Source organism: Cupressus sempervirens, chromosome 5, assembly GCF_028749045.1.
Source record: "Cupressus sempervirens isolate cs-2001-9-10 chromosome 5, ASM2874904v1, whole genome shotgun sequence".
NCBI lineage: Eukaryota > Viridiplantae > Streptophyta > Pinopsida > Cupressales > Cupressaceae > Cupressus > Cupressus sempervirens.
The window spans coordinates 704,584,441-704,605,462 of record NC_143122.1 but is presented as its reverse complement, the minus strand read 5'-3'; the positions used below and the strand labels follow the sequence as shown (position 1 = coordinate 704,605,462).

At 32.4% G+C, this 21,022-nt stretch overlaps 1 protein-coding gene across 1 annotated transcript in view; it reads right to left on the bottom strand.

Moving 5' to 3' along the window:
• LOC149557932 (homeobox protein knotted-1-like 2) overlaps positions 1-16,456 on the bottom strand; it is a 56,063-nt gene extending 39,607 nt beyond the window's left edge. Inside the window, exons 1-3 of the mRNA XM_089832391.1 lie at positions 15,463-16,456; positions 15,196-15,306; positions 14,849-14,984 (exon numbers count right to left, since the gene is read on the bottom strand). Of these exons, the coding sequence (XP_089688517.1) occupies positions 14,849-14,984; positions 15,196-15,306; positions 15,463-15,948 (733 nt within the window). The 5' untranslated portion in view covers positions 15,949-16,456. The remainder of the gene's footprint in view (positions 1-14,848; positions 14,985-15,195; positions 15,307-15,462) is intronic.
• Positions 16,457-21,022: the final 4,566 nt, after the last annotated feature.

Here is a 21,022-nt window from a genome sequence, read left to right as displayed (position 1 = left end):
ATAGGAATTCCTCTTAATTTAGTAAGATATGTATTGCTATACATATTTTGACCATCATCCTCTAATCCTTCTACGTTGAGATCAACAACATATGTCTTTATTTGTTCCACTGTGACTCTGGCAAATGCATGATCACGGCTCCCCAACTCATCTTTGCAATCTGCCCAATAATCCTCCAGGTGGTGACATGTTTGATCACACTCCCAATCTGAAGCACCTTGCTTACATATCCATTTGGGTCGAACATGGGCCTCATAACTTCATATTCCTCAAATTTGTACTTACTCTCGAATGCCTTGAGCATGTTTTTAGCATCAGACCGAGAATCACAACTATAAGCCCCAACCTTCATGGGGAACTCATATCCCTTCTTCCTTAGACTAGCGCTCAGCATGTTCACTTGGATAGCTTGTCTTATGATCTCTATGAGCACGATCATGTCCCTTGGGTATCTAGGCAGCTTTAGAGGAAATCCGTCAAAAGCTAAAAGACGCAAATATGAGAAGGATGAGAATTGAATGAAATAGCTACCAAACTGGTTGATGGCTGCCATTGTTTCTGGGCTAAACCTCCTCTCCAAGCATCCTTGTAGCTCCCTGCAAATCCTCATTATAAAAGAGTCATTAACCCTAACAACTCTACATAACTATTATGTAACTGCAAGCATGTGTAAAATTCATAACTTTTTACATAATCAAGAAAATCCTCTATTCTAGGAAGGCCCGACCACAATTGTAAAGAAGCCAACATGTAAATTAGGAAAGAAGACATGTAGAAGGTATTGTAGAACTTTGCAGCACTGAGAGCTCTAGACAGAGGTTCACTCACCTCATACGCCCAATCAACATAATGTGTGTCTGAATAGATGATTTGCACTAAAAAGAAATATTGTTCTACGAAATTGAGTGCTTCTACCTCACCTTTCAATCGGTGCAAAAGAACCAGGATGTCCACGATTTCGGGCTTGAGATCAGTGCCAAAAAGGGTCTTAGGAACCTTACTCTTAGGTCCTCGTGGCTTTTGGAACCAAGACTTCATAATTTCCTTCCGCCACACCATCTTCTTCAAGGAGAACTCAGACATGGCTCCTCCCATAGTCAAATTGGAAAATTCTTCCCGCTCTGGAATTCAGAGGCAATTGACTACAGTTTGCCGATCAATTGAGATCAAAACTATATGATCCAGCAACATAATTTGTTTAGTATCCGAATTGTAATGGTTAATGCATTCAACGATCAGCTCGGGGGCTTGAATTGCTACTGCGAACCCGATTGCTTCCACTTGCCCGCTTCCTCAAAATTTCTCTGTTATTGGGTGGATTGGCTCCGTCCTCAACCTTCTTTGGAAATCTTGCATGTCGAAGAAGCGAAGTGAAGTATCTGTAACATTTTGCAATGTCGACTTAATCCCACTCAGTCCATCGAAACCAACGAATCTTATTGCCATCTTAATTGAGATAGAGATGAACTGTAAATCTTAAAATTGAAAATAGTACAGAGAGTAGGGCCTTGTAACTGTGAGAATTCTGAAATCACTTTCCATTTCAACAACATAACAGTTCAAATAAGAAAGTGGCAGTTTGAAAATCTGTTATGTTCATCTCTATATATAGAAGTCTCAATCCACCCGTTAATCTTCAAGATTTGTGCCACACGAGTGAATTAAAGGATAAATCCATTAGATTAGTAAATGCAAGGATTTCTAATGGATTTTTGCATGTCATTTCACTGTTCCCGTTGGCCCAACGGTTACTTTCCTTTATTATAGACTTGCTTTCCAATTTTTCACCAAGTTGCGGAGAATTAAGAACAAAGTACTCCGTGGGGATAAATCCACCCAGCCAGATTTTGCTCAAGATACCTTCCCAAATGTGATCCACTGGCTTCCATTATCCTTTTTAAGCATCATGTGATTGATCTATAAGCCCAACACATTCGCAGAAGTAATTTTTCAATGGATGCAAAAATTCGCTTCAAAGGGTTGAAAACCCGCTGAGAAGGCAACTTTTGTTTTTCCGCCTTTGTCTCATTTTCACTTAGCCTTTTAAGTTAATATGTCTCTAGACTTCGAAAAGTCTCAAAAGAGCCACAAAATGAAAAAAAAGGAAACCACTTACTTGCTTCTCTCTTACAAACACCTTTGTCGGAAAACTGACTTTTTGGGTCGAAAACCTGTAGTGGAGAAGCTACTTCAAAATTTTTTGCCAGATGATATTTTGATCATTATGATGACTTCTGAGTCATTCCCGAGGTAGAATACTACAGCGTAGGAACAATCTATCCATAAAACAACTCGTTTCTTCTTTGTTTTAGCCCGTAAACCTCATTAGTTGGCCGTTGCGGAAAATCACCTACACAGTGCGAAAATCTACCAAGGAGAAGCTAATGCTAGGTTTTCTGCAAACTTCATTTTCTTTGTGTAAAACTATAATGAGTCGTGAGCAAGTTCTTTCTTGGAAATGACTTTGTGAAGATCATCATACAAACTAAGAATCTCCATCGTAAAGGATCTTAGATTACCCATAAAACTCATGACAACAAGGGGAAACCCACCCGGTTATGTAATGCGGGAGAAGGAGGAAGATGAAAATCCGATGGAGAGACTTTTCACTTGGGGAAAAGAAATAGACTCAGACATACCTAAACCTAATTGAGACACAAGACCATTTTCCACTTTGCATAATGGCTACAGGATGAAAAGTGGGGCAACAAGTTCTTAATCCAAATGTGATGGTTGGAGGAAGCCCCTAATAGTATGGTGATGTTTGTCATACACCTTTCCTATGCAAGCTTGAAAGATGGTATGGTATTTCCTGAACCTACTATAATTCAACTATGTACCTCATAGGAATGTGTAAAAAACAAAACAAAAATCAGACATAAAAGTTCAAGCACTCTTGCATGCTATTTTTAAGCATACTGTAAAAAACACTTTTGAATGCTATTTTCAAGACCAAATCATGAATTGAACAAAGACATGGGTTTTGTACCCAAAATCTTTATTTAGGTAACCATCAATTCAAAACAACCAGCAATATTTTGTAGTGTGCAAATTAACAGAATGAGAGAAAAATGCACTTCGGTAATCCTAGAAATCATAGTTGCACTCTGATATCAAATGAAATCGGTTAGTGCTTAGTGATTTATTCAATGACTACGTGATACATATATGTAAGAACAATTGTGTGACTATGCAACTGTCTAATGCCAAATAAAAATTAACATTCTTGTGTGAACGTTCTTGATTACCAACACATAGCTGGCCATAGAGCCTGTGAATCTTGTAACTTAGACAAAACATGAACAAATTACTTAAAACAAATGCAAATTCTTGCGAGGGGAGAAGACCACGACTCAAACCAAAATTGTACCCATGTCTGGTATTAACCAAACCCGTAATTAGACATAGAGCTTGTGAACCTTGTAACTTAGACAAAACGTGTTGATTACATAAAATAAATGCAAATTCTTGAAAGGAGTTCTCCTTGAAGCAAGAAATCCTCACAAGAGGTTGCCTATTAACCCTCAAAAGGGGGGCAGCTCCAAATGAACTCCAAGTTCCCAAACTACCCTTGAATCAAAAAACCCCCCAAACTATTGGATTACAATCCTTTCCTCAATCAAGTACTCTCACAAGCCTTAGAAGGGTATAATTCCCCATATCACAACTATTGAACTAACTAGAAAACAATCCATATAGAAAACTAAAAAATCTCTTATCTATATTCAAAAAACAAACTTCACAATATATATTCAGTTTTCAGTTTTGTTAGCATAGGAAAGGAAAGCCAAAACATATACGTCCCATGCAAAGCACCATCTAAAAGCGAGAAGCTACCTTGAGATGGTAGAAGTCCTCCATCCTATGATGCCTACCACCTGCAAGTGTAAATACTCAAAGTGTGTATTCATTCCTAATACCTTCAAAATAGTAAGCATCAATAAAAGTACCCCATCTATTGGATCATCTTTGATTGCAAATATTAGAACATCATCTTGCAAATCATCCTTTTTTAATATTCTCTACAGTTCATCCTCTTGCTTCAACACCATAGTCTATGTCAATAGCATCAATCACTAAAGTCATTCTTTGAGTATTTTCAAAATGATGTCTCCATAGTGGTTGAATGAATCTAATATTCATGTTTGGAACCGGTAGTAACAATTTCATTTTGCTTCAACTTGTACAATATGGTCGTCTTACCAGAAGCAAGACCCACCATTAGAATGTGCATCTCCTTCTTGGCAAAAAATCGTTGAAACAGTTCACGAAAGTAAAGACCCGTTTTGCCCAACGCTGCCAAGGCCAATAAAACCAAAAATAGCAACAAAGGTAGCACTGGAGTCTTGTTGTTGCTGCAATTCAATCAGAATAGAAATTGATACAAACAATAACTCCAATTCTAATGAACGAATATATAAACCAAGTAGTTGCAATCGCTATAAATAGCAGCAACATTCCCAGTCGCAATCACTCAGATGAAAAACTAAGGCGCACATAGGCCTCTTTCCACTCAGCCCGCAATAAATAAAACAATTCTTCTTATGCCATTGACCCATACTCTACGTCAAACAACACAGGGTCTAAAATTTAATAATTCAACAGAATCTAAACAACCTTCATACCTTCTGCCAGTCATTTACGTCTTCGACACTAAAACCTCAGAAACAATGGCAGATATTCTTGCCAAATCGTGCATAGATAAAATGTAGTGAAGCTAAGCACAATCTATTTTGCCAAAAAAACTACTTATTAATAAATCTATTTGTATACGTATATGCGTAGGTCTAAAATAACTATAGAGATACACATAGGTTATATAATTTAATATACTCTAGATCTATTTCAGATGACTATAGTATATGCAATCCATCCTGAATTAATTCTCTTAGCTATCATTACTTAGATCAATCCCATCACTATATAGTCAAGTCAAAGAACATTCAAGTAATGATATAATAATTTTTAAGTTTGTATAACTCTTTGCGTCACTATTATTGTTACAAAAACCTCTCCTAACGAATTTTATTAATTTATTAACCATTCATCCTATTTGCCCTCACTTCCATCTCATAGAAAATAACAAAATAAATTTATTTATTTTCTTCAAACATTAATGCTAGATCCAATTCCATTTGCATTTGCCAAATGATTTCACAAAAGGGTCTAAATAAATGAATTCTGCTACAAAAATTCTTCGTTCCCGTCATTGTTTACCGAATCCTTTTGGTCCTAATCTACATACATTTGATCAAACAACTTTCCATATTGTGATCAAACAATTTTCCCGGTTGAATTTTGTAATGTGACTGAAATTGTGATAGGTGAACATTTTATCGAATGATGACATTAGTTTAGAATCTTGGGTAGCTCTAAAATACTGATATGAACAATCGTTTATAACTCCTGTCCTATTGGTGTGAACCATTGTTGTCAATTCCACTCCTATTTGCATACTTTTGAGCTACTCCGAAGTTTTATTAATAGGCAGCCCAGTTAAAATGAACTCCACCGCCTCCTCAATTCTATCAAGTTTATTATAATGCAAGCGAAGCTTGAAGTCATTATTAAAGATTGTGTATACGAAAATATATTTCAAGTCAATCCATAGAATCAATTTCCATTAAAAATATATATATATTGCTCGTAATCGCATCATTCAATAGGATGAACTTAATTTTTAACAATACAAGCATACACTCTAATTTTATTTATGTTTGTAAAACTTTTTTTCATATATACATAAGTTCAAATATTCTTGAGGCAATAGTCTACAATACAATTCTAATTTGTGAACACTTGCTTTATGTCTCTTTGCTAAGAATTGTTGGTATTGATTATGTATGTAAGAAATTAAATTGGTAAACAACATTCCTTGACAATCTATTAAGCTTTTTAAGAAGTTGGCCTAAACATGACTGTTCTAAGGTTTATAGTGGTTTATGGAAAATATTGCCTTCCATAGTCCTATGGAAATTATGAAAAGAAAGGAATAGAAGAATTTTTTGTAATGAAAGGATGGATCTAACATCATTTCTTAATAAACTAGAGGCGTGCATTATTGAGGTAGCAAACAATAATCTCATAAACTCATATACAGAGGAAGGCTATTTTCCAAGGATGCAAAAATGCATAAAAATTGGTTTAACATAATTAATCCACCAATAACCTACACAAAATCCAACAAGATTGCTAGGAAAGAATGTACATGGGAACCTCCTCCTACAGGATGGTCAAAGTTAAATTTTGATGGGGCCTGTAGGCGCAATCTAGGACCAACAAGCTTAGAATGTATTATTTGTTCAGATAATAGATAATGCTTAACGAAACACACCAAGCCCTTAGGAGTAACCTCTAATAACTTAGCAGAATTAGATGCCCTGATTGAAGGCTTAACTCTTACCATAGAGAAGGGTATTAATAAATTAGTAATCAAAGGTGGTTCATTGGTTTAACATAATTATTCCACCAATAACCTACACAAAATCCAACAAGATCGCTAGGAAAGAATGTACATGGGAACCTCCTACTACAAGATGGTCAAAGTTAAATTTTGATGGGGCCTGTAGGGGCAATCCAGGACCAGCAAGCTTAGAATGTATTTTTTGTTCACATAAATAATGCTTAATGAAACGCACCAAGCCCTTAAGAGTAATGTTTAATAACTTAGCAAAATTAGATGCCCTAATTGAAGGCTTAACTCTTAGCACAAAGAAGGGTATTAATAAATTAGTAATCGAAGGTGGTTCACAAATTATCCTAAATGCATTCAGAAAAAGAGAGACCCCTAACTAGATTCTTGATTCTAAACTTGAATATGCTCTAACCATCGTTGATAAATTTGAAGAGACAATCATAAAACATATTTATAGGGAAAGCAATAGAGAAGCAGATAATCTTATTAATAAAGGAGTAGATGGAGAAGAGATTCTGATTAATTAGACAAACCAATATGATAAGTATAAGTTAGATACTTGCTCTAGGCTACTGCTAGCTTTGAATAGTTAGATTATTTGAAGTAGTACTCTTAATGAGGAAACTAAATTCTAAAGTCCAATAAGTTTTAAGATAATCGATAAATTTGTAGATATTAGCATTATATATATATATATATATATATATATATATATATATATATATATATATATATATATTGAGAAGGAAACAAATTAGCGAATACATTAGCAAATAAAGAAGTAGATGGTGAGGACTCTCTATTAAAGAATTATTAGATCTTCTAATCCTAAATCCAATTCTTAGATTTAAAGTAAACAATTACAAATCTTCACTAAGGACCTGTTTGGTTGTAGGCATAGGAATTGGGATTTAGAATAGAAAATGTGAATGAGAATGGGAAATGAAGAATGGGAGTAGAAAATTGTAATCGAAATCCATTTATCCCTTGTTTGGTTGAATAAACTTAAATTAGGGTTGGGTTAAATTGTAACTCTACATACGAATCTCCCATCCGCTACCAATGGCTCCTGCCCACTACCTGTCATGATTTGCCACAAGCCTCTATTTGGTGAGCCAGTATTGTGAAACGGCAATTGAAGCGCCACAACCTCTTTGTAGATTTGATAATGGCCATGCTGTGATTTAGATTAAAGTCTAGGAACTTTGATATCAGAAGTTCGGCAATTTTATTGTTGTACAAACGATTACGAGCCCGCACTTTGCCGAAGAAGGGGACATATGATAATCACAGCGTGCTTACCAAAATTGATATCAGTTGTTCAACTTATTAGCAATCTCTTTCACAGAAGCAACAACTATTTCAATGTTTTTATTCTCCATCAACTGCTTCATACTGAAAAATACGAGGGGCAAGAAGTGGATTAATGCCTACGACAATGTCTTTTGTCTATTCAACATCTACAGATCAAAGATCTCTATTGATTCCATTCAGTGGATTTTAAATTTTAATCAAATAGTCAAAATCAAAACAAGAATAGGAATAGCAATTCCAATTACAAGTATTTTTGAGAATGGACAAATGCTCATTTTGGGGCTAAAATGGGAATAGGTATTCCTATTCCCAATTCTGATTTGACACACCAAACGGAGAATTAAAAACAAATTCAAATTTTCAATTCCTATTTTGGTTGAATTCCAGCAACCAAACAGGCCCTAAAATTATTCAGACATAGGAAGAAAACCAATTTGAATTAATTGAATTCTCTGTATTAAGAGTTGGAAATTTCCTAGCTTGGTATTTTTTTCGCATCGCTGAAATTATTTCAAACAATAAGAGATTGACATATTAATTTCCTTTGTTTCTATATTTTTTTCTCTTTTAATAAATATAAATAAATAAAATTATGTGAATTTATTTATTTTTCTTCCTCTCTATATCATTTATTAAACAGAGTAAACTCTAACAATGATCTAGGCCAAGAACAAGTGTATGTAGACTTTTTCAAGATTCACAAACAAAGAATGGAATCTATCATATAAAGAAGGATGTCGTATAAAGAGGGAAGATGGAGAAGAATCGTGAAGGAACAAAAAGCTATTTGGATCATAATTTAAAAGCATCTCGGAGGTCTTGGGTTCAAGTCTACTCAAACTTAATGAATAATAATAACTAATTACAACACATAATAATTAACCTTGGCTTCGGCCTCTTACAGATTTTAAAAAAATCGTAATTTGTGAGCCTCTCATCTAGGAGATCTTGGATTCGAGTCTACTCAAACTTAACATATAATAATAATAATTAATTCAATAAATAAAAATAATTAATCTAAACTTTGACCCATTACCTATCAAAAAAAGTTCAAGTATCCATCTATCATCTAACTTCCCTTCTAACATTCTTCATTTCATGGTATTCTAGAATTATATTATTGTGAAATTTTGAATTTTAGTAGGCTTAAGGAATGTTCAAACTATCTTTTTATTTTCAAATTTATTCATCATTTTTCCAAATTTAATGTATTACCAAATTTATTTGAAATTTCATCCTTATTGAAGTAAAACCTTATCACTTTGCTCCCTTATCCTCGATCCCTCGATCCAACAATTGACTAATATTTGACTTTGTGTATCACTAATTCATTTTGCAAATCTTGAAACATTAATTATGATGTTGATTTAAGAAAAAAGGATCATTATCTTTCAAATCTGATTTACCAATAAACTTATTTTATATTTTATATTTCAGCAAAAAAGGATCCATATTTTTTTCTCTAGGTAAAGTTTCTAATAATTGTGATGTCTTTCACAATACTATACTATATCCCTAGAGTAGGGATAATTCTCACTACAATAGGTTAAAGATAGTCTTTGAAATCGAATTGAAGAGGCACAAAACTGACCTTTGGTCTCTTTGTTTATGGTATAAGTACACTGAAAAATTATAATATTACAAATCTATGTTTGATAACAAACTCTTGGCATGATTTACAACCTAATTTTCAAGAGTGCTTTCTTTAGCAACAATTTAGATAACAACATATTTTTAAATACAAACTTAGTCTTTTTAATGTCATTTGTAATGTTATGTTTTACATTAAATATTAAATATTATAAATAAAATATTTTATATATATATAGTGATCTTTATGTAATGCTTTCACCTAAATCCTAGATCTTGGGGCTACAAATTTCACATTGTACCTTAATATCTAAGTTACCATATTTAGCTTATCAAGAAATGCACAACTTATAGCCATAAAATTCTAAAACCAATAGGCCATGTTGGCTATGAACACATCCAAATCATAACAATGGTTTATTATACATAAAGTAGATTTATATATGTGTGACTATTATATTTGTGTGTTATTTAATAAAATTATAACTCTCATAATTAATAGATTAGATATTAGTATAGAGTTATTGATTTATATTACCTAAAAGAATTTAAAAAGGAATATCATTGGGATAGAAGAATAATTAAGAGAGACAAAAAAGCATATGATGCAAGGACAAGGAATTTTGATGTTTTCTTATGGTAAATAAATTAAATATTACTCATTTTTATTTAGTTGCTTGAATTATTGATTAGGGGCTATTAATGTTTGTTTACTAATTTTGTTGTGAATTATTTGTGTGTTATTTAATAAAATTCTAATTTTCATAATTAATAGATTAGATATTAGTATAGAGTTATTGATTTTTATTACCTAAAAGAATTTTAAAAGGAATATCATTGGGATAGAAGAATAATTAAGAGAGACAAATAAGGATATGATGTAAGGACAAGGAATTTTGATGTTTGCTTATTGTAAATAAATTAAATATTACTCATTTTTATTTAGTTACTTGAATTATTGATTAGGGGCTATTAATGTTTATTTATTCATTTTGTTGTGAATTATTTTATCTTTGCCATTTTGTCATGGTACTAATACTTTTTCTTAATTATTAGTACTTTTCTTTTATTTGAATTTCTTCCATCAAGATTTTATTAACCTTACTATCACGAACCAAAATTTATATGTATACTTGGGCAATAATTATGAATACTATAATATTAGATGTGCAATTAATATTATAACAATTAATCAATTGATAGTTAATCTATCAAATATCGTATTAATAATTAATATTATTAATAAACATTAATATTATTAATAAACATTAATATTAGTATTAATAAATTTATAATATTAATATAATCAATGTATTAACCAATATATAATTAAATATTAACCCATGTCAATATTTAAGTAATAAATATAAGTAATAATAACCAAACAATGACTAAAACAATATAATGCATCTTTAATTAACTCAAATTAAGAGCTAACATTAATAAGTCGATGATAATAAACAAATCAACATTAGTAGTCAACTTCAACGACAATCTAGACATACTGCCATTAACTTGTAGACATCCACGTTGACACGCAGCATAGTTTCAATAGCCACCTAAACAAACACAACATGTGTGAAGATATAAGATGGAAAAGATGTTGAATAGGTGAAGACATGAGAGGAATTAAGGAGGAAACAAATGGAGATTTGCTACAAAATATAGTATGAAACAATACAAGAGATGGAGATGTGCTACAAATATAGTATGAAACAATACAAGAGATGGAGACCTAATACAAATATAGCATGAAATAATACAAGAGATGGAGAACTATTACCCACTCCTTCCATCGTTGAGTTGGAATAGTAATAAGGTTGGATATGAGTGTAAACGAATATACCAATAATGTAATATGAATAAATAAATTTTATACCTATTTTTAACTTCAAAAGTCTTATATCCCTTAATCTTGGGACATAAATATCAAATCTATGTTAATTTGGTAAATACTGAGGCTAAGCCCAATTAGGGGACATTACACTTTTAAAGGTTAAATTATATATTTCTAGACAATTTTATAGTTTTTGAGTCTACCATCTGAATTTCACTTGAAATCTCATGCATGTGCCCACCAAAATTGAAGCCTTTTCTATTTTACCCTTTGAAATAGTTTAATGTTTTTAAAACACTTTGTTACATATCAATCACCCTAACGTCATTGTTTTTTTATGGGTAGCAAATAACACATTTACTCTTTTTCATTCTATCAATTAATGAGGCTTTTGATTTGAATTTCCAACTAAATAAACTCTACTACTTTCAATGTATCTTTCTCTTGCAACCTTATTTTAACTTGATCCATTAAATTGGAACGTATTATATGATGTAACTTAAAATGTGCCTGCCTCCCACAAGAAATTGGTGAACCAAAATTAGAATATTTCTAACATATGTTTCACTATCTCTTACTTTTGCCAAGATCTTAGCTTATGATCCACTAGTAGAGATCTCGATAATTTTGTTACACTGTTACCAAGTTTTCGTTAAGAAAAATTGGAGACCAACCAATTGTAGAATTTGTTTAAGATAAATAATAGAAAATTCTTAAGGAACTAAAATATATCAACTAAAATAGAAAAATCCATAGGTATTCCAAAAAAATTGAATGTAACCATACTTGAACCAAGTTTGACAGTACCTAGTAACAAATAACCTACAAAATAATAGATCATTAATTAGTTTTTGTGACTTTTTCTAATTATTCAATCTCGAACTGTGGGAGATTCTAAACACCCTAGCATTTGATTATCTCTATCCCCCCACCTTGCAATATTTTTTCACTTTTCCATAAAAAAGCCTCTTTGGAACTTTTGAAATATTTGCCATCATATGAAAATTACACATCCATGCTCCCACTTTGAAACTTAAAGTGGATCATAAATTTAAAGTCTTTCAAGTGAGGCGATATTTTAGAGCTCTTTCACAATATATTGGTTGACTAGTATTAGACAAAAATTCATTATTTAAACATAGTCGATCTAGAAATAAATAAAGAATTACAAATCCAACTATGTCCTCATTTATGCACAAAATTAATAAACACTTAAATTTAACATAAAAATAAATAACAATTAAAATATTTGATGCCATTATATTTATATTGTTTCATTTTAAACTTTCTTTATCCTTAATAGTTAACTTCTACATTTCAAGCCTAAATGGTACTCGAAAACTATTACTCCTAGTTTTTATATCTTTCATTACTATTTCATTTTATTTTCAAATATAATATTTGAGTACTATTTTAAGATATCTCCTAATTTCATATATTGTTAAATTAAAGGGACATTCTTCTCCATCTTAAATAGATAGAGAGATGGATTATATAAAAATTATGTGTGTGTGTCCACAATGTTGAAAATGGTAATGCCATTTAGAGCATAGGTGGTTCAATAGAGACTAACTCGAGTTTAGGAGATGAAAGTAACAATATACCACAAATTGGTAGAAAAATGGAAAATCACTACATCTAACGAACAAAGCAATATAGAACTACAAAAAAAATAGTTTTGAAAAATTCACATTCAAATCTTGGGAAGCACTAAAAGTCAATTGAAAGATCTTCTGATATGCAACACGTCATGCAATTACCAAGAAATAGTTTGTTCTTAGAACCTAAGGAGACTATATGCTTCCCAGAAAAACAAAGTCTATAAAGTTGCACCTTTAGCTTGAAAGTATTATTATACATGGTCTCACATGATTTTATTGCAATTCTCAAAAATATAATTTAACATATTTGTTTCCCAACCATAAAAGATTATTTACGCTAGATTAGTATTTGCAAGAAAGCTTTCATTTATTGGAAAAATGATTATTTGTGGGCCAAATCTTCAACAACCAATTTAATGCAATGAATATAATTAAAACCTCTTGTTATCATAGTTTAGTTAAGGGGAGGGAGAGTTGTAATGTGATGACACGTTAAAAGGGTTTTAATGTGATAACACATTGAAAAGGTTTTAACCCTAATGCTAACTTGAAATCTACCATGAAAGCGAAATGGGTTTGATATAATTCTTCTTCACCGCCATTTTTTCCCAAAATTAACACTAATAGATCGTCAAGAATCTAAGCATTGCATGGATTGAGTGGATTGGTCATGATTGCTATAGACTATGTATTATTCTTTTCCACTCATGCTAATAATCAAATGGAGTCATAGTTTTATATATAGCATTGAAAAGAATCTACAAATAAGGTATCTATGAGATAAATTCTATGATTTTGGTTTCTTTGATAAATAAGAGGAATGTCCTTATTTTTCATGGAAATCAAATGTCATAATTTAGAAAGACTCCTCGTGATATTCCTAAATTTCAATTTATTTTCTCTTATTTAATTCGAAGAATAAATAAGGTGGTTGATTGCTTTGTTAATTAGGTTTCTATGATGGATAGTGGTTCAGTGTCACTTTGGATAAATTGAAAGATACTTGCTAGCTAATACATGATGACTTAGTCTCATTTTTTATTTGGCTTTGTTCTTTGTTCTTGGCTTGCCCGGTATGACTTATGGGTTGGGTGGTGTACCAATAATCATCCTTAGATTTTAATACTTCAGCCTTTATCTATATTGGAAATCTCATCTTTAGAATTGGAGTAATCTAATTTCATTAATACAGAATAATCCACTTTGCCCAAAATGTTAGCAGTTTTTGCAACAAATGAGATGGTTACGTATTAAATGTGTGCTAAGAGTTCCTCCCACGTTTACCATTCTTAGCCTAAGCCTATTTGGTAACGACACGATTAAGCTTTCATTATTTCGGCAGCGTCATAACCCAACAATGTCGATATTCATCATACCTTGGCGAACACTATTTGATCATACCAGAGCGTACATGTCCTCCACTAGTTTTAAGTGATGAAGAGTAAGTCTCCACTTGCTTGTTATCCTCACTCACCACCTCGAACGTAGTGAAAAATGGCAGCATTTACGGCTTCATTAGTTACATAATATTCTATCCCCAAATCCATGATCGGTACAGTAAGATTATTTTCCCATTTCACCTTCCGTCGACCGTTCAGATAAAAAAGAAAAAACTGTAACGATTGCTGTACAACAGATCAGATAACACACCAATCACGTGAAAAAAACTGTAACGATATACTGCTGTACACAAGTTCAGATAACACACTAATCACGTCATAAAAAGCTGTGCTTGCCGACGAAAATATTATATGAAATGATGCAAGGTGAAAATGCTTGGGTTTAACGGCATATATACAAAACAAAATTTGTCTGAAATTCTCTGCAAAAGATTTTCTACATGACTGTTTCAAATCGCACTCGATGATTTCATCTTTGTTTTTCTGAGTCTCATTTTGATAATGAATCATAGTGTGTAAAAAATTTGTGCTACTTCCTATTCGATTTTCTTTGTGATAATGAATCAGAGAAGATGATGATCTTAAAAATTGTGTTTAAAAAGCTGATGCAATTTCTGGAGGAGCTACTCATATAAAAGAATTAACTATTCTTTGCTTGATAAAAATTTCATATACAGAAAGATCTTTTTACCTGAAGGAAAGATCTTTATCGTCCCCTTGGTGAGTGAATTCAGCTGAGTTTCGATCTTTTTAATAAATGCCATGGCTTCCTTCAAAGGCTTCGTAAGTTCTTCCTCGTACTTACTCAAAACGTCGCAGTAAGCCTCCTGAGAAAAAAAAATCATTTTGACCAGAAAAAGAAAACAAGCAAACATCAGAATAGTTTCCAGTTTAGGCCGACAAACAAGTCACACATCAAAACCCACCAGCGATACAGTACACGATTAAAAATTCTACATGTAGTAAAAGATGAATACGATCAATGAGCTGGAAATTGAGACACAGCAGCAGCAATAACAAGATTCGATAAATAATCACCATGAATCCGTCGAGCTCCGGATCCATTCCGATGCTCGCATTCGCTTCTCGATCTTCTTGACCTTTACAAGCTTCGTCTAAGCGAGCAACAATTTCTGGAGGAGCTCCCACCTGAATCCAACCAAAGCGTGCAAATAAAAATCGTATCTTTAGGGTTTGAACTTCGTTTCCTTCAAAGTTTCCCGCATTCGAGGGTTTCACATTCAAAGATCACCATTAAAAGGCCAGAAATCTCCATTAGAAGGCCAAAGAAGCAAGATTATTTACCTTCTGGCAGTTGACATAAGCTTCCAGGACGCAAGGATACCGCGGATGCCCTAGAATTTTCGCCTTTACGGCCTCCATTTCCTCTTCATCCTTCGGAGACCTGCCCTCCTGCGAGGCCAAAGAAGCAAGCGCCGAGCTCACCATTTGCACGGACGCCGGCTCTGTAAAGCATTTTTCTCTGTTAAATCCAACCGGGGTTGAAATATCAGGGAAATCTTTCTCCGTCTTTACCAAAGGCATCGAGCAAACGGTGCCAGCTGCAGTACTTTCACTGTTCAATAAAGAAGAAAAAAACTGCCTTTGCGGCCGTTCTGCTTCAAATATTCCCCCTCTGCGATAAAATGAATTAAAGCAGCTGTGAAGAGGCGCGCTTTGGCTTTCCCCCTGGGCTATTAACGCCATCATTGAGCTTACGCTCGCGTCGCCATAGTCTCCCAAGTAAATCCCCGAGCTTTGAGCAGAAGTTCCATTATTTAGCGGCTCCATTTCACAATTTTCCTTCTCCTGCTGCCGCAACAAGTTAGATCTACTGAACCGCCATTAGACCGCCATTAATCGACCTCCGAAGAGAAAATCGGGCGATCTATAAAGGCTGTCCGCGGCCGCTTTCATTGCAGTAAAAACTTTCGCTTTCTTAATTCTGCAGAGAGATACCGTTTGTCTTCGCTGTACACTGTTGATGCGACCTCTGCCATGGTTCTTCCGTCTGCTACGCAGAACAATAATATTATGATTGTGATGACCCCACTATCCTCCACTTCCACCAAGACAGTATCTTTAGATCAATCCACTACACAAATAGCCATTTTAGGTGTTTTTAAAAACCCTAATTCGCCCCGTCCATCCGATTTACTCTGCCTTCAGGGCTTCTGTTGCGGCTTCCCAAGACCAAATGGGGAAAAAAATATTGAATTTCCCTGCATCTCACCCCCGGTCCAGTCCTTCCACTCACGATAGAAATTTGCCGGACTAAGCCATTCGCCAACCCCAACACACCACCACAGTCACGGTATTCAATAATAATAACAATGAAAATAAAAGTGAAACATATATTCCACGCCGTACAGATTGACGTCCGATAAAATCTGACCGACATTAATTCTTCTCCGACTTACTGACTGCCCGCCTGCTCCGGGCGCATATTTGACGGTCGACCCTGCCTATCACACGGCTCTTTTCCCTTCCCCATCAATTAGAGCGGTGTTAATGCCAGCTGTATCTTAGAAATTGCACACATTTATTAGCTTATTTTGTTTTTACTCTTTTATCAATTTATCAAAAAGACTAGGCAAAGCTTCAAATTGTAATGGTGACTTGAGTGGGTTCGATTATATTTGTCCTTAATTAATAATAATAATAATTGATTTTAACATCACAAAAAATATGAATCAAAAAGACTAGAAGAAAAGTTGAAAGGTTTTTAAAAAGTCTATTAGGGATCAAGTTTTAGTTAGTGTAAGGCTCTAACATCAAAAAAGGGACAAGGTCGGGATGGTGTCATGGACGAATGTGATGGAATGGATACCCTTAGTCTTTAGCCCTTAGCTGAAGAGGTTCAGCCATTGGCTTGTGCTCCCATTTTAGATAGCTAAAATGATGTCATGGATGACATCCATAAAATATACGTGTTCCTTCTAATAATTGTGATATATGTATATTTGTTAATTTATTTTCTATAATTGTTGGTTTAATGTCTAATATTTTTGTATAACATTATACTTATAGTTATGATCTCACAGTTGTTATTTGGTGATGATGTCTACTCATAATTGAATGAAATGAATCTTTTAACAAAAAGAAATACCAATCGTGGGGAAGACATGTTCTATTATTGTGAATGTTTCAATTATTGTATATTAGGTTTTACAAACTACAAGTCTATTAGAAAATGTATTAGCATATTATCCTTCATTTTTTGGTACTAATTAGATAAGTGCACAAGCGTATTAGTACTAAAAGTGCACAATAACTAGGACATTAGTGCAAAAGAAATTGACCAATTGCTGAAAAAAATTATTTGTCAAAGTAGATGAGTATTGGGGCACTATGGAATATGATTTAGACCGTGCTTTGAAATGATCACTTTTTAACCCTTGCATTCACGAGGGATCCAACAACATTTGTCTTTAGTACCAAAAGCCAAAGTAATAGCAAGGGGAAGGGCACTACTGGCGCTTTCCAATAACCACGCACTTAATGTGCAATCAACCCCTCTATTACTTATTTCAAAGGAAACAATAAGATGATAATTAAAACTCTATCACTAAGTTTTACATGTACTAATAGCCAACCATTTGAAAGTTTTTTGGTACATAACTAGCCTATTTGTCCACCACAATTGGGACATATGTTCTCGATTGTTGGAAAATTTGTCCATGAGTACCAGCAATTTTGAGTGCTCATTTATTGGGACATCTTTAAGTAGGTATCAAAAGACATGTCGAAATGACCACATTTTCATTGACCCTTTGGTTCTTCACAAATTTTATAGAAAGCATCACTACTACTCAAAGACCACAAAAATAAATTAAGTAGTTAAGTTGCATTTAAGGACACCAAAAAATTTAAAAAATCAAAATTTAGTGTAGAGTTTAGACTATGTGGATGTGCAAATTTGAATATAACAGGTACTATGTCGATTTCCATAGAACTGGTTAAGTCACATACAAAGACAACCAAAAAAATGTTGAAACATAAAGTATTGTTTATAATTTGTGAATGCATAAACTTAGCTTTAGCAACTATTGATGTACTTCTCCTAAAATAAATATATATTTTTAAATACATTTAGAAAACAAAAAGAAATAAATCTAAAAATGATTTGACATTTTCTAAAAAAATTAAGATGTCCTCCCAAATACATTTAGAAAACAAAAAGAAAGAAATCTAAAAATGATTTGACATTTTTAAAAAATTTAAAGATGTCCTCCCTTCTTAGATGGCCTTATGAGTCATGAGGTTGAGAGGACATTGAACCTTCTAACTTTGCTTGCTATCAAAAGCTTCAATCTAGCCCAACCTAAAGAGGATTAGTATTTATGTAAGATGTCAAATCTTTTTTTTTTCAATTTACTCATTTTTTAAAATGTGTTTTTATTGTAGATATTAGTTTTCCACAATCCATAAGAAATTTGTGTTGTATTATTTTTGGGCAAATTGTGTGATAATTTTTGCATCAACATTTCGGATCACACTCTGTGATCCCTCATCAGGATGAAAGAGCTAAAGGAGAAAATTTACGTAAAATTTTAAATTTTATCCATCATCATGTGTTTTTATGTCAAATTTTATTTGTATTTATATTGTAAAAGATATTTAATAATTTAAAATTACATTGATTAAATTTAAGTAATTTATTTATGAGTATTTTTATTTTTATTTAATATAATATATTTTCTTTTACAATGTTGTAGTTTTTAGATGTTTATTTTTTTAGTCATTGCCTAAGGCAGGGAACTAGTGTTCCCATTTGTCACCCACCCACCCCCACCCCAAAAGTGGCCAGAATTAATTTTTAGAGGAAAAAGTGATGTCATTTTCTAAACTTCAAAGGTTTGATTTTTAAATTCAATTATGATAGACTAATTTTGATTTTCTTATTGGCCAGTGGGTAATTTCCTAGGCTTTATTTCTATTTTTGTTAGTAAAAAAATAAAAAAATTAAGTCGTTGCTGGCATGTATTAGGAATAATAAAGATTATTTTTCTTCAACGAAGTTTCCATATTGTCCTCTTTGCTTCAGCAATAGACAACCATAAAAGACATATCATTGTGTCATTTTCCCTATTTTACACACATCATCATCACAAAAAATAAATCCATCATTTTAAACAATGGTTAAAAATTCCTCTCCATTTACCTATATTCAATTTTATGTCTATTTAGCACAAACAGATTTTAGAAACATCGATAATTTGTATATATTTATATGCAATAAATGAGAAGCAATTTATTGGATGTAGATGATGGAAATTTAAAATTTGGAGTAAAAATAAATTATATCTTTGGGTTAATGGAGATCATTTGGAAAAAATTGTCAGCAAAGTTATGCTTTGAGGTCATATTTTAGTGTATAATTTTGCATACATTTACATATAGATTAAAAAGACCAAATCATTCCACCATTAAAGGATATATATATATATATGGGGAAAATCTAAGGCACAAAGTAACACATTTTAATGACATTGTCTTAACTATCTCAAATCAAAAAGTAAATGTTAAATACTTTTTATATTTCTATATTCCTGCAACATGTAAAACATTTTTACCAGCTAAAAGGTGATACTGCACAAATCTAGTGGTGTGAGGGTTTGCTTTGCAAATTTATTCTGAAATAATTATCATACATTTTTAAAGGATTTAATTTTTCATTGTAGTACTTTTAAATTATCTTATTTTAATTTTTAAATTTATTTTTCTATTTATCTTTTGTAGGAATTTGTAGACATAAAATAAAAATAAAATAAAATTGTGTAATATAATTTGTGTTTTTTTATCATTCACATAATTTGATACTATTTATAAAAATATTTATTTTTCTATTTCTTTTAATTGTATATATTATGTATCAATGTTAGCATACATTTTATATTTATTGGCAAATACACAATGGAGGATGTTTAAAAGTTAGTTTTGTGTGCATGTCTGTTTTTTAATTAATCGTTCATATATTGTTGATTAGCGTATTCAAACCACCTAGAAGATTCATTAAGTTTGAGATGTAATATTAGTTTTACAGTCTCTCCATGTTAACATAGTATGTCAAACTCTTTGCCAAGGCTGGAGGTATAGTCTTATTTGGTCCTATTTCTTTGCTTAATGTTCTAACAAGCGTGGATGGCCTAAGTTTGTTCCCTTGTTATTATGGTGATTTTCTATGTTAGTTTTTTGTTTCCTTGTGATTGAGTGAATGTTGGAAGTTTTAAAGGGCATACATTCTAGTCCTTTGTTGCTATTTATGGTTTAAGTTTGTAGCTATTGTGGTGGCTTGTCCCAAGTCTTTCATTGTCAGCATTGACCATGGTTAGCGAGTCAGTTGCTTGTGGACCTCTGTCTTTGATAGAGGGAGATCTTACTTATCTGTATAATGCTATGTTAATGGTGTTTAGCATTTTGATTGTACTTTGGGTCGGCACCCATTAATTGTTTCTTTTATTAATAAAAAATATAGAAAGTCAAGAATAGGCAATGCAAATGTTATATTTATGACATATTTTCCAAGTTGTAAAATATCTTGTTTTATTGGTGGTATTTTTACAACTTTGTTCAGTTGTCAATAATTATGTAGCTACAACATGTTTGTTATAAGAACTATATGTGACTATATTGTAAAGCCCATGTAATTTCATGAAAAGTAACCTATACAATTACGTGGCTCAATTTTGTTCATATTAAGAAATACAATATTAAGATGTTCTAAAGCAAAAGTGACAAAAATGCAATAACATAAATGTCAACAAATGAAGATAAAGTAATAGATTAAGAAATATTAACATGTTGTAATGCAAAAATAAAATTACATTGAAATAATAACAAACTAGGACATTTTTATAAAAAA